This window comes from Salvia hispanica, chromosome 5 (assembly GCF_023119035.1).
Source record: "Salvia hispanica cultivar TCC Black 2014 chromosome 5, UniMelb_Shisp_WGS_1.0, whole genome shotgun sequence".
Lineage (NCBI taxonomy): Eukaryota > Viridiplantae > Streptophyta > Magnoliopsida > Lamiales > Lamiaceae > Salvia > Salvia hispanica.
In genome coordinates, this window is record NC_062969.1 from 21,778,361 (window position 1) to 21,792,980 (window position 14,620).

The 14,620-nt window shown below is 37.8% G+C and overlaps 1 protein-coding gene, 1 long non-coding RNA gene and 1 pseudogene across 2 annotated transcripts; all 3 read right to left on the reverse strand.

Annotated features, from left to right (window-relative positions):
- Positions 1-4,428: 4,428 nt before the first annotated feature.
- On the reverse strand, positions 4,429-6,100 carry LOC125191011 (cytochrome P450 71A6-like). The gene is made up of 2 exons (XM_048088466.1): positions 5,207-6,100; positions 4,429-5,090 (listed from the first exon to the last, which is right to left on the reverse strand). Exons 1-2 carry the CDS (start codon positions 6,098-6,100, stop codon positions 4,476-4,478), a joined length of 1,509 nt encoding a protein of 502 aa, XP_047944423.1. The 3' UTR covers positions 4,429-4,475.
- Positions 6,101-9,484: 3,384 nt separating this feature from the next.
- Positions 9,485-11,091, reverse strand: LOC125186077 (annotated as a pseudogene).
- Positions 11,092-13,299: 2,208 nt separating this feature from the next.
- LOC125190841 lies at positions 13,300-13,749 on the reverse strand. Its single transcript, XR_007170971.1, has 2 exons — positions 13,612-13,749; positions 13,300-13,469 (listed from the first exon to the last, which is right to left on the reverse strand). It is a non-coding gene; the product is annotated as an uncharacterized LOC125190841 (long non-coding RNA).
- Positions 13,750-14,620: the final 871 nt, after the last annotated feature.

Here is a 14,620-nt window from a genome sequence, read left to right on the forward strand (position 1 = left end):
GGATTAAAAGACATCTTGACGGATTTTATTGCACTGCAAACAGAAGATTTTACTATTTGTCATAAACTTATGTAAGGAAATTGAGTAGATTAACCATAGAACTTTTCAAAATCTTACAACAACAAAATTAATAAATTGTATCCTCCTTTGGAGGTTAATACGCATTAAAATTTTGACAATTTTACTAGTCACAACACCGACGCATCAATATCTTCCTCCTTTGGAGGTCAACACGCCTAATGCTGCCTAAGCACGACCATCAGATTTAGCATTACAGAATTTTATTTCTACAACACACTCCCATAACAATGTTCATGTGCTGATAACAAAACCAATCTATCTCATAAATTCTGATTGAACCCTGAAACTCGCAGTTCCTTAGGATTATTGTCCCCACTTTGCAGGTGGCAATAATATTGGGAACCACTTTCTAGTTCATTCTATTTATTATGTGAGAAGTCCGCCCTTATGAACTTACTGTTTTCGTAGGATTATTGTCCCTACTTTGTAGGTGGCGATAATATTAGAAAATCAGCTTCACAAAATTTGGCAGTCCAACCGATGGAGACCATATATAAACTTTTAGTTCATAATTATCGCTTAGATATTTGAGTTATGGTTTTAATTAATTATCCTTTAGCCTTAAGGCAGATTAAGACTAATTAAATTATGTTGGTATTTAATTGACTGGATAATTAAATCTTTTATTATCTTTAATATCTTAGTTTAGGAATTACTCCCTCCGTCCCGCTTAAGATGACACGTTTTCCTTTTTAGTTTGTCCCAAATAAGATGACACATTTCCTTTTTTAGAAATTTTCTCTCTCCAATTAATACACTCAACCACTTTTTCTCACTCCTATTAAAATATCCATCTTTCTTTATCTATCTACTTTAATACTTACACCCACCTTTTCTCTCTCTAATTAAACACTTTAACCAATAATTCCTAAAACCCCGTGCCGGCTAAGCAATGTGTCATCTTAGCCGGTTTAGGAATTATTAATCTAGAATTTAATTCTTATTCATGTCATACTATAAGATATATCTAAAATAAAGTACATTATTTATAATCTTAATTAGACATGAAAAATTAAATTCATATAATTTCCAAGTTCAAGATTTAGGAAGAATATTAATTATATATTCTAGATATATATTATATTTAGGAAACTATTAAATTATTCTTATCTATATCATCTAGGATATAAAATATTCATAGATATAGAAAATAATCAAAATATTCCTAAAATCTAGGGAAATCTTCCCAAAATATTTTATTTCATTAAATAATATTATTTTTAATGATATCTATTAATTTATCAATTAAATAATCATTAAATAATCTTTCATCGTTATCTCGTTGTTCGAGGTTAGAACGAATCAACGTTGACGAAGATTCCCCGGCGATTGGCTCGCCGGAATGGCAAGTTGGCCGTCCAGCGTCACCGGCGGTCGCGCGCGATATGCGCGCCGCTTCCTACTCCCTTTCTCCCGGCGTACAACCACCGGGATTTCTCTCCGTCCTTACGGCATCGCTCATCCGACAGCTCCGAGGAGGCTGCTCCGGCGACCTCCCTGCCCCACGTCGATCTGGCGTGAACCAGCAGCCGCCGCCAATGGCGGCGCTGCTCCGGTTGCGCCTCGCGCGAATTAGAGTTTAGGCGGTAGGGTTAGGGTTAGGTTTTTTTTTTCCACGATGGACCGGCGCCTCGGCAGCTCTCGGACGAGCCACCGCGCCTGTCTCCTCCGCGCAACTGTGTAGATGCCGGCCAGGGATCGCGGTCTCGACCCGCGGCGCGCACGAGCCCATGCTCGTCAGCGTGTCGCCTTGTGATCGCGTCCTTCGGCTCCCACTAGTTCATTGGCGATGGTCGAATTTGATTCGGGGCCGGCTAGGGTTTGTCGGGTTTGGCCGGTGGCGCGCGCGAGTCCATGCTCGCCGGCGCGTCGCCCCATGCCCGTCATCCTCGCCTCCCACTCAAATCGATAACCCCACTCCGATCGCATGTAGCGTGATTCGTCCCGGCACAAGCGCCGACGAATCGCACATCTCGTGCGTTCGAATAATTCAAGTTCTATGATTCGAATGTTCTTGAGTTCATCATGCATAAACATAAATAACAAAAACACAAGAACATGCTTCGAAATCAAATAAGACATGCATACATGAATTTCGCGAAATTTAAATCCAAATAATCAGAGCCAAAGATTGGCTCTGATACCAATTGAAGGGGTTGGCAGCGGAAGCGCTCACATAAATCAATTACATAATAATCAGATCTATTTAGCAGATTATTTAGACAAAACCTATTCGCGTAATTATCACATGTATCATGCTCATAACTTGAATTAATCATGCTTTAAGAATATTGAAACCTAAAACATGCTTTTCTACGGAGCAGAAAAATACCTAATTAATTCTCCAAAGAATTGAAGATGGCTAGCTTCTTCTCCACGTGATGCTTTGAGTACTAGACCACAAATCTTCTCTCTGGTTCCCGAACTGTATCCCAATATCAGTGTGGGCTGATCTTACTAGAATACTAGGACTTAAATAAAGAAGACAGAAGAAATCCTTTTGGGAATAGGAGAGGAATTCGAAAATCTCCTCAGCTGGGGAAGAGAATTTTCGAAAATTACAACAATGAAAATTGTGTTATTTCTGTCTCCTTTATTCTCCTATTTATATTAAGTTCCTTTTGGGCCCAGACAGGGATATATGGAAGGTTTTGGATATGGGCTCATCCAATTTACTTTTTACTAATTAAATTGAACCCACAATTTAATATAAGTTATAATTGGAATATTACGAGCAGCCACTACAGAAGTAATATTGAACTCTCCCCATCCAAATCCGAAATTACAAGTAATCCGGGTTTCCGTTTAACTTTCATTTCCCGTGCTTAAGATTAAAATGTCCATTAATTAATTAATGTCTGCTATTGACTTAATTAATTAACTTCTTATTAATTCCAAGAGTGGACTTAGCATGAAACACTTATTTATTATTCATAGAGTAATCAAACTCCAACTAGCTAGGTTCCGAATAATAAAACCTCATTTCGCGCTTCTCTTGAGGACATTATCAAACGAGACTCAGCTCGTGCACGATTCAATATAATAGCAATCCTAGCACCGCTAGATATTGATCACCACTACCGAATATATCAGGATAATTGGGTTACGAAAAACCCGCACCATTTGATAAGTCAAAGTAGTGCATAATCAATACCATATGCTCAATGCTAACCTACATTGATTAAGAAATAAATATTTATCAAGACCTCGCCTTTCAGTAGATAGCCTAAGGACAAGTCTTGCTGTTAGATCCGTTCAGTGCTATACCACACCAATGTCATCTTATTTCAGTAAGGCTTAGAAATATGCGGACTGACATTGCAACCTTTCTCGATGGATAGTCAAATTCCAGCTAGGTTGTGAAATTCATCTTTTTCTTTGTTTAGAACTGACCGTGTTACCTTAAAGTGGACGACGCCCACAACCGGTCTACTAAAACAAAGACTTAGACTTTGTTAAGTTAACTTATATATTTAAACATGCATTAACATCCATTAAATGTAAAACATAACAACATTATGACAAAAATAATCTGTTTTATTTATTGGAAAATAAAATAAGAGTTTTACAGTATTCAATCACTCGAAACGTGATTTCTAGTATACAAACTCTAACAGACCCCACACTCCACTAATTCATTCCTCACTCACATTTTATTTTAAAACTAATATATAAAAATAGGACCCGAATGTCACTAACTTTTTCAACTCACTTCCTATTACATTTCTTAAAACCCGTGGTGTCAAATTTTAAGGAGCGGAGGGAGTATTACTTTAGGGTGAATAGTGGAATTTCGGATATAGATAAGCCAGAAAATATTAACTTGGACATTTTATTATTAATTCACTTTAATATAAACAAAAACTTAACATTTATTAGTGATTCCCTTTAATTTATTTTAAATTAAAAATATCAATTTGATTAGACTATTTTTCTTCCGTTCTCTAAAAAATAGAAACATTTAAAAAGACAGGGATTGTAGAGGAAAATTAGTAAAGTAAAAGAGGAATGGAAAGAAGTGTGTTAGTAAAAAATGGGTCCCACCTCAATAGAGAGAAACAAATTTTCCAGATTCGCCCATTTATAAAATTTTGCACTTTCTTATTAAAGATAGAAATGTGAAACCTCTTTGGAAGAATCTTGAATTACTCATATTAATTAAACTCTTGAGTTCTTGTGTCATTTAATTTACCCTTATTAGTTAAACTTGGAACAAACTTCTAATTATAGGGAATCTATGTTTACATATGTAATATTACTGCATTGCATTATATACATAAAAAGGAATTGATATTAGGTATAACTGCATATGCAATATAATAGAAATACCCTTTATTAGTTCACGGTTGAACCGATTAATCTAGTCCCATTTTAAAATATCGACATTGCGTTATCTAAAAACGAACTTGTGAAGTAACTACAACAAACAAAGGACACTTTTTATGGATTGTGATTCCACTAGATTCACTAACATCTAACTCCTTCATTTTCTCTCCATTAGGCAATCTAAAATCGAACTTGTGTACCAACTTGGCTAATGCAAGCTCATCCACCGCCACCGAGAATGTAATACCAGGGCAACCTCTCCTTCCTGCCCCAAACGGAGTCAACTCAAAATGCAGACCTCTAAAGTCTATGCTTGTTTCAAGGAATCTCTCTGGATGAAATTCCTCAGGATTTTTCCACAATGAAGGGTCCCTAGAAATCGCCCAAACATTAATCATCACACGCGTACCAGATGCGACGTCATAGCCCAATACTCTTGTGTCTTGAGTTAATTCACGAGGGACCAACAATGGGCCCGGCGAATGCAATCTTAGACTCTCCTTCATCACTGCTTTCAGATAAGGCATTTTCTCCAAGTCCTGCTCATCAATCTCATCCTTATTTCTAGCTACTTCTCTCACTTCATTTTGCAAAGTTTTCATGGTTTCAGGATTTCGTATCAGCTCCGTCATCGCCCACTCAAGAGCTGTAGATATAGTATCAGTTCCTGCATTAAACATATCCTGCAAAAGTATAAATCGGTGAAACAGATCAGAGTATTACTATAAGAAAACACATGAGAATTTCTATAGGAAAACGAAAAAACATACTTCATATTGTAAAAGAAAAGTATGCATACCAAGACGATAGCTTTGATAGTGTCATCATCAATAGGTGAGCGACTCCCATTCTCTCTCTGCAAATCCAGCAATATATCTACAAAATCCAACTCACAACCATCACTCTCTCTCCTCTCCCTAACCCTATGTTCTTGAATCACAACCTCCAAAAACCTATCCATCTTCTCAACAGCTCTTTCTACTCTCTTATCCAAACCATCAAACCTTCTCATCCATCTCAGGCAAGGAATGTACTCCCACAAAGGTAGAATCCCCAGCAGCACCCCAAAGTCAGCAAACGTCTTCTTGAAATCACTCTCTAAACCGTACTTCTTCCCCAACGCCACCCTGCAAATCACGCCGTTCGTCATACACTGAATGACGTCGCTCAAGTTCACAGGTTTTGAAGAAGCACCCAACATTCTGATCTTGTCGACCATGAGGGAAGTCTCTTCCTCCCTCACGCCACTATAGGACTGAACCCTTTTGTTGCTCAGCAGATGAAGCACGCATATGCTGCGGATCTGCCGCCAGTACTCTCCATAGGGTGCAAACGCCACATCTCGGCTGTTGTTGAAAAGCCGGCTGGGGATGCTGAGTTGGGGCCTGTTTGAGAAGATCAGGTCCTGGTTTTTCATGATCTCACGAGCCGCCTCAGCCGAGGAGGCGATGAGAACTGGAACCTTGCCGAAGTGGAGCAGCATGAGGGGGCCGTAGCGGTGGGAGAGTGACTGGAGAGATCTGTGGGGGAGTGGGCCCAGCTGGTGGAGGTTTCCGAGGAGCGGGAACTTTGGTGGAGAAGGTGGCAGCCTTCCTCGGGGCTTCAGAGAGTTGCTGCGGCGCCATTTGTGGAGGAAGAAGAGGAAGATGGATGCGGAGAGTAGCACAGCCAAGAAAAGTGAGAGAGTAACCATTTTTGGTTAGGAGAGACTGATGTGTAAGGAGAAAGGGTTTCCTAGATGCCCTTAAATAATAATTTGATGAGAAAGTCAACTGAGAATAATAATTTCGTCAGAGAGCCCATTGAATATATCTTGTTATTTTTATAAAGAGGGATTATATTCGTTTATTTTTTTAAATTTAGGATTAAATTTTCTAATCTTCTAGAATATTGGATAAAGATTATATGCTAATTTTTTGAGTTTTTCTCTTTTTTCTATCTCTCTCTTTTTTTTATTTTTTTATTTTTCCTTCAATATTTATGCATTGACTAAACTATCCCTAATATTTTCATCCTAATTTTAATACTAAGTACTTCTTCCGTCCACAAACAATAGATCATTTTTGCCATTTTAGGACGTCCACAAAAAGCAGATCACTTTCTTAAAATGGAAAGTTTATCTCTCATACTTTTTCCACTTTTTCTTCCCTCTCTCATACTTTACTCACTTTTTCTCCCTATCTCTCTTACTTTACCTACTTTTTCTCCCCCTCTCTCTTACTTTACCAATTCTACATTAAAACCCGTGAAATACACAAAGTGATCTATTTTTTGTGGACGGAGGGAGTACTATTTTTCATCTTATCTTTTTCATTTTCACCCCAATTCTGATATATTGCTTATCTGAAATCACCGTCTCCATCCTCCTCCTATTCGCTGCTCCACCCTCCTCGTATCTGAAAGCTCCCATTTCGTAATCTTGTTGTCTTCATCCTTGCATTCCAAAGGGTCATGGAACTGTGGAAACTGACCGTGTGGAATAGGCTAATAATCAAACCTAGTCATAAAGTTGAAATTTCAGGTGTGTCTGATACGCTCGGATATTGCACTGTTTTAAGGCCATTATTTGGTCCGTTTTTATGTCAAAGTCACTCTACATGTCCACTAATTACATATTTTATACATTTTGGTATTTTTACGTGTTTTGTGATAAATGTGTATAATTGTGCCGAAAAAGGCAGTCAAAATGCAAAGTCTGGAGGTCTGGAGGTCAGACGGTGACCAGCGACCGCCGCAAGGAGTACGGAGACCGCCGACGCCGGGCGGCCAGTGAAGTGTAGCGACCCGCCTCAGAAATTCATGCTTGGAAAAGAGTCTCGTCTGGCGACCGCCCGAGGATGTGCGGTGGCCCGCTGCCGAAGAGACAGAGACTCTGGACTGCAATGCGGCGACCTCCAGAGGATGTGCGGCGGCCCACCGTTGAAAGCGGCGAATCCGATTTGACCTAGATTCCGCTCCAGAGGATGAGGAATGACTTTCCCCTATAAATAGGACCTCAAACTTCATCAAATGAGAGCTTCTCTTTGCAACATAAATTCTCATAGATCAAAAGTTAGAGTACGTCATTGTGCAAGGAGTTAAATAAGGATTTCAAGAATATCAAGAACGACAAGGATTCAACCTACGGGTTTTATTTGCTTTAGTTTTATGTTCCAATTGTTTTCCCTTCAATATATGTGTTTATCTTATTCCACTACGTGTAACTAAACTCATAGGATTCTAGGGATGTGTTAGTAACGACTTTGGTTATACAAGTTCCATTTTTTCTATTTAATATCCATTTTGTTTTTACTTTGTTTCTTACCTAAGTTAATCTTGATGCTTCATGATTGAGTGACACAATCATAAATGATTTAATATAACTTGCTTCATAACTGTGAGAGAGTTCTAGCGAGTTAGGTCCACTTAGTAGACGCTACAGTTAGCTTCCTTTCAAACGGCACTGTTAATTGAGAGTAAGGACTTTTCAAGGGTCTTAGGAGCTTTTTGGAGTTACGTGTTAGAATTGACAACCCTAATGTTAGTAATCAACGTTTGCATCGCATGAGCATAAGCTATGTGACTCGTTCTATCAAAGTAATAATTGTGCTAGGGTATTGTAGTTTGGAATTTGTATAACCATAACTGTGAACGCACATCCCTGGAATTCCCCTTATCTCTATACTTTTATCTTCGTGATTTATCTGCAATTAGTTGTTATTTGCTCTATTGTTTTCAATTTTCGAAATTTCAAAAAACTTTCTATTCTCCAGATAGTAATTGAGTTTTAGTAGAAGATAGACACTTTGTGTTTGTTTTCCTCGTGTTCGATATCCGATACTGACCTTTAGCTATATTATTCCTACTTTGTATATTTGCAGGTATTTATAATGCTAAAAAATAGTGCATCAGTGTCCCATAATAGATGACATATTTTTGGAACAACACGGTATTTTAGGAGATATTTTGTGGATTAGGTGGAAAGAGAAAATAATGTATTTATATTAAGGAGATATTGTTGTTCCACGCCTCCTATCTCCAAGATGCCTTTTTTTTCAATCTACCGGAATTCGCTAACCACGTAATGCTTAATGAAAACCAATTATAGTTATGGCATGTATAATTAGCAAGAATGGTCCAACGTAGTTATGACATGTATAATTCGCTAACTCAATTTTGCCCCAATTTACAAAATTTTAGGGTAAAAATATTTGCGGCAGTTCGGTTAAATCTCAACAACTGTAGGTGAAATTATAAGAAAAAAGAAAAAAAGATAAAAATAAAAATTTAAAAATCCTTTATTATGAAAAATTCGCATATCTCAGCGCCATATTTCAAAAAATCATCTAATTTCATGGTCAATAGGTTGCGAATTTAATTCATTTTTTTAAAATCTCTCAAATTAATACTCCATCCGTCCCAAGTTACTTGAGTCGTATTCCATTTTGGGTTATCCCAAATTAGTTGAGTCATTTCTCCTTTTGGCTAAAAACAAAACATATTATCACATCTACTTTATTCTTTCTTTTACTTTACTCTTTCTTACTTTATTCTATCCTCTACTTTATTTTACTTTATTTAAACACAACTTTCTTAAATCTCGTATCCAAAAGAAACGTCTCAATTAACATGAGACGGAGGGAGTATAATGGTGGGCTTAAAATAATGATTTTATGAAAAATTCAACTGAGATTAATTTGATTAGCTAGAAAGTCTACTTTGTCTTGTTATTTTCAGAAGTGGGAATATTCTTTTATTCCCTTTGTTCCAAAAAGGATTACTCTAACTTGAGTGACACGAGAATTTAATGAAATTTTATATTATCTTCAGTTCCTGTGTCATTTGATTTATCCTTACTAATTAAACATGGAACAGACCTCTAAGTATATGGAACCAATGTTTACATATGTAATATTACTGCATTGCATTATAAAATAAAAGTGCATGGATAATAAGGAATAATTGCATATACAATATAATTGCAATAGCAGTTATTCTGGTACAAGCTGGTGAATTATTTATTAGGCAGACTTCATGTCTAGATCGGACTGGGCAACACATCAGTTCATAATTGTAAACCGATTGATCCAATCCGATTTTTAAAATACTGACATTGCGTTACCTATTAAGCATGTGAAGTAGCTACAACAAGCAAAGGATATTTTTTATGGATTGAGAGTCCACTAGATTCACTCACATCTAACTCATTCACTTTCGCTCCATTAGGCAATCTGAAATCGAACTTGTGTACCAACTTGGCTAATGCGATCTCATCCACCGCCCCTGCGAACATGTAACCAGGGACCCCCTCCTGCCTGCCCCAAACGGAGTCAACTCAAAATGCAAGCCTCTAATGTCTATGCTCAATTCAAGGAATCTCTCTGGACAAAATTCCTCAGGATTTTTCCACAATGACGGGTCCCTAGCAATTGCCCAAACATTAATCATCACACGCGTACCAGATGCAACGTCATAACCCAATACTTTTGTGTCTTGATTTAATTCACGAGGTATCAACAATGGGAGCGGTGAATGCAACCTTAAACTCTCCTTCAGTACTGCTTTCAGATAGAGCATTTTCTCTAAGTCTTGCTCATCAATTACATCCTTACTACCCGCTACTTCTCTCACTTCATTTTGCAAAGTTTTCAGAGTTTCTGGATTTCGTATCAGCTCCGTCATCACCCACTCAAGAACTGTAAATGTAGTATCAGTTCCAGCACCTATCATATCCTGCAAAAGAAATATCCAATCAAAATGGGGCAGGCATAAAAAGAAGATACTGGGGTTTAAGAAGAAAAGCATTCATACCAAAACGATAGCTTTGATAGTGTCATCTTCAATAGGGGTGCGACTTGCATTTTCTCTCTGAAAATCAAGCAATATGTCCACAAAATCCAGCTCACCACCATCTCCCTCTCTCCTCTCCCTAACTCTATGTTCTTGAATCACGCTCTCCAAAAACCTATCCATCTTCTTAACACCTCTCTCTACTCTCTTATCCAAACCATCAATCCTTCTCATCCATCTCAGGCAAGGAATGTACTCCCACAAAGGAAAAATCCCCAGCAGCACCCCAAACTCAGTAAACGTCTCCTTGAAATCACTCTCTGCTCCATACTTCTTTCCCAGAGCCACTCTAGAAATCACATCGTTCGTCATACACTGAATGACGTCGCTCAAGTTCACGGGCTTTGAAGAAGCACCCAACATTCTGATCTTGTCGACCATGACGGAAGTCTCTTCTTCCCTCACGCCGCGATAGGACTGAACCCTTTTGTTGCTCAGAAGATGAAGCACGCATATGCTGCGAATCTGCCGCCAGTACTCTCCATACGGTGCGAATGCCACATCCCGGTTGTTGTACACCAACCGGCCCGCGATGCTGAGTTGGGGCCTGTTTGAGAAGATCAGGTCCTGGTTTTTCATGATCTCACGCGCCGCCTCAGCCGAGGAGGCAATTAGAGTGGGAACCTTGCCGAAGTGGAGCAGCATGAGGGGGCCGTGGCGGCAGGAGAGTGTCTGGAGGGATCTGTGGGTGGCTGAGCCCAGCTGGTGGAGGTTTCCAATTAACGGGAGCTTTGGTGGAGACGGAGGCAGGCGTTTCCGGGGCTCTGGAGAATGACTTCGGCGCCATTTGTGGAGGAAGAAGAGGAAGAGAGATGAGGAGAGTAGCACAACAAAGAAATATGAGATAGAAATCATTTTTGGTTTAGAGATACTGTTGTGTAAGAAAGAAATGGTTTCCTAGATGCCTTTAAATAATAATTGATGAGAAAGTCACTGAGACAATAATTTCTTTAGAGATACCTTGTTATTTTTAAAATTAGGATTGGCCTTGTAATTAATGAGAGATTTCAAAAAGAAGGATTTAATTGGCTGACTATTTAAATTTTGGGATTATTAGTTGACGTTCAGAGATGGGATCAAGATAATAAGGTATTTTTTGTTTTTGCATTTTTGTTTTTCTTTATTTTTATTATTCTCCTCCAATATTTAAATTGACCAAACTATCCTTAATATTTTCACCTCAATTCTAATATTTTTTACCTTATCGTTTTCACCCTCAATTCTGACACATTGCGTATCTGAAATCACCCCCTTCGCCGCTCCACCCTCCTTGTATCTATAGCTAACAGCTCCCATTTCGTAACCTTGTTGTCTTCATCCTTGCATTCCAAAGGGGCGTGGATTTGTGGCAACTGACTGTTTGGAATAGGATAGCAATCAAACCTAGAGAGGAAGTCGAAATTTTAGGGTTGTTTCAAATTTGTATGGAATCTCTCTTTCTCTCCCTTATGACTACTTGTTATAGTAGTAGTACATTTACCTAGTTTTGTTTTCACTCCTTGCTCCATGATGCTTTTTTTTCAATCTACAAGAATTCGCTAACCATACAATTCTGAATTAAAACCACTTATAGTTATGGCATGCATAATTCGCTAACTCATTTTTTTGCCCCAGTTTAGTTTACAGGATCTGTTGGGGTAAATATATTAGGGCTAGTTTTGTCAATTCTTAATTGTAGTAGGAGAAATAATAAGAAAAAAATAAAAATAAAGAGAATAACTAAAGAACCATTTTTCTAATAAAATCGCATGCATTAGTCCTATATTTTAAAATTCCAGTGAATTTAATTTTTTTTTAAATCTCTCATAATTAATATATGGATGAGTTTAAAATAATGATTTCATGAGAAAGTCAATTGAGAATATTAATTTTATTAGAAAGTCCACTCTATCTTGCTATTTAACATAGGATTTTTTTTGTAATCAATACTCTTTTTTTTAATCAATACTCCCTCCGTCTGTCATTAATTGACATACTTTGATTCGCACGAATTTTTAGAAATATAATTAAAAGTAAAATGAAAAAATTAGTAAAATGTGAATCTTACTTTTATATACTCCCTCCGTCCCATTTAAAATGCAACATTTGAGAATCGGCACGAGATTTTATGTAGTGTTGTTTTGTGAGTTAATGAAGAGAGAGTAAAGTAAGAGAGATGAAAAAGTAGAGATAGAGTTGTTTCCATTTAAGGAAACGTTTCATTTTTAATGGGACAACCAGAAAAGGAAAACGTTGCATTTATAATGGGACAGAGGGAGTATTAATTTTATATTATAATGTGAGTGAAAATAGTTAGTGAAAAAAGTATGGGCATTATCAAAACTTGTAACAAATTAAGAGTAACACGTTTTGGCGAAAAGACCAAAAAGGATACTGGCTACAAGTATTGGTGAACGGAGATGTTAGAAATCCATAGGAGAAATCATCTTTCTTTTCATTGTATCGTGAATACAGATATTACAATATTATATAGGCTAGAGTATCTCTACATATATGGTAAACCTAATTTACAATAATTAATGGCACAATATATTCCCATATCAATTGCATATAATCCTCCCGATTTTGTGCGATATTATTCTGACACTCCCCCTCAAGCTAGGTAATGGGATTCCCGATACTTAGCTTTTATAGTACCTCTTGAAATGACTTAGAGTTCACTGCCTTTGTCAAAATATCCGCCAATTGATCTTCGGGTATAACATAAGGCATTTCTACTACTTTGGCTTCAATATTCTCCTTGATGAAGTGTCTGTCTACCTCCACATGTTTGGTTCTATCATGTTGTACCGGATTTTCGGAGATACTAATGGTTGTCTTGTTGTCACAAAACAATCTACACGGAAGGGCCGGTTGGAGATCCAATTCCGTCATCAGTCTTCGCAGCCATAATATCTCTGTCAGTCTGTCATGACCGCACTTTGCTAAGGATAGTAAAGCCGGGAAACCGTGACTAGGGGTGGAAAAATAAGAGGAGGGGAATAGAAAGGGGATTACTAATGACTTTTATTCACTTAGAAATAAAGGGGAAAACAACTCAAACAAACTCTTAATCACCAAAGCTTGAATGGAAATTTTATTCTTCAATAAATATTTATCAGATTATAGAAGAACAATACGCAGCGGAATGAACACGGTCACATGTATGGAGACATGCACCTCTGAGAGTCTCTACTTAAAATATAAAGAAAATTATAAACTCTGCTCAGCATTCCCCACCGTCACTGCTCAACCTGCACATTTAGAAATATATGCAGGGCTGAGTATAAAAATACTCAGTGAACACAGTACCGGAATATACATACATAAAATGAAAATATTATCATGCCATCATAGTAACACTCGAGAGTTTTCTCTTAAAAGGCCCAAGCTTACTAAAATCTTTGTTCGACTGCGCAGTCTAAGTTCTTTCATACTTTGCCATATCTGAACACCAAGTGCCGTGGAGATGGTGCTCTCCCACGGTCACCTACATCTTTCTCCAGCCGGGGAGGTGGCCACCTCCCAACGGCCTCCACTTGTGCCGTGGAAGGTGGCCACCTTCCACGGTCACATGTGTACACTAGTCCGAGTAGGGACACCACCCTCACTCGAACCCGAATTCGATTCTTACGTTCCAACCAAACAGATAGGCATAAAACAAATCATTTATGGCAAGACAACATCATTTGCACAAATAACAAACATAAGGTTATATTTTCATCCACATTAGTATGTAGGATAGAAGAGTTCACCCCGTTTGTTTAATTTCCTTAACTTGATTTTCTCGTTCCAACCTTAACTTGCGGAGAAATCCTTTTTCAAGGAAAAGAAAAACAATAAAGCATAAAATACTAATCAGACTGCAAGAATTTCTTAGAATTTAATAGGAATGCATGCCTCCTAATTAAAGCCTTTTATCTCGCTTCTCATGTTTCGCATATTTTCGATTATTCGGCGGCCGCCCAAGGTGTTGCGTGCAACGCCGGTCTGCCGTACACGCCCATATTTCTCTGTTGGCGCCTTGTAATTTCTACCACAATATCGAAATAAATTCCCAAAAATTATTCAAGCTCATAGTTAAATTATCGTAGTTATTTCCTTTCGCATTTATATTTCTTTTGTACTTCGAAAATTATTCCGGGATTTAATTTAATAATTCCCCATGATTTAAATTAAATTATTGGCCCAAAGAATTATTAAAGGTCCAAGACTTAATTATTTTACTTGGCCCACCTTATTTCTCCACAATTAAAAGAATTGAGCCCAAACACCCAAAGCAAAAGGAAGGAGGCCCAAATTAAACTATGAACTTGGATAATTGGAGCAAGAATTACTGTTCTCCTACTCTCTGACCCTCTCGGCTTCCTCTCTCAATTTGCTAAAGGTTTGCAGTTTGTGAAAG

Excerpts from the sequence above, each read along its gene's own strand:
- LOC125191011 (XM_048088466.1), bottom strand. The coding sequence starts at position 6,100 with ATGGTTACTCTCTCACTTTTCTTGGCTGTGCTACTCTCCGCATCCATC. Across the intron at positions 5,091-5,206 it reads CTATCAAAGCTATCGTCTTG|GATATGTTTAATGCAGGAAC; the intron begins GTATGCATACTT and ends ATACTTTTGCAG.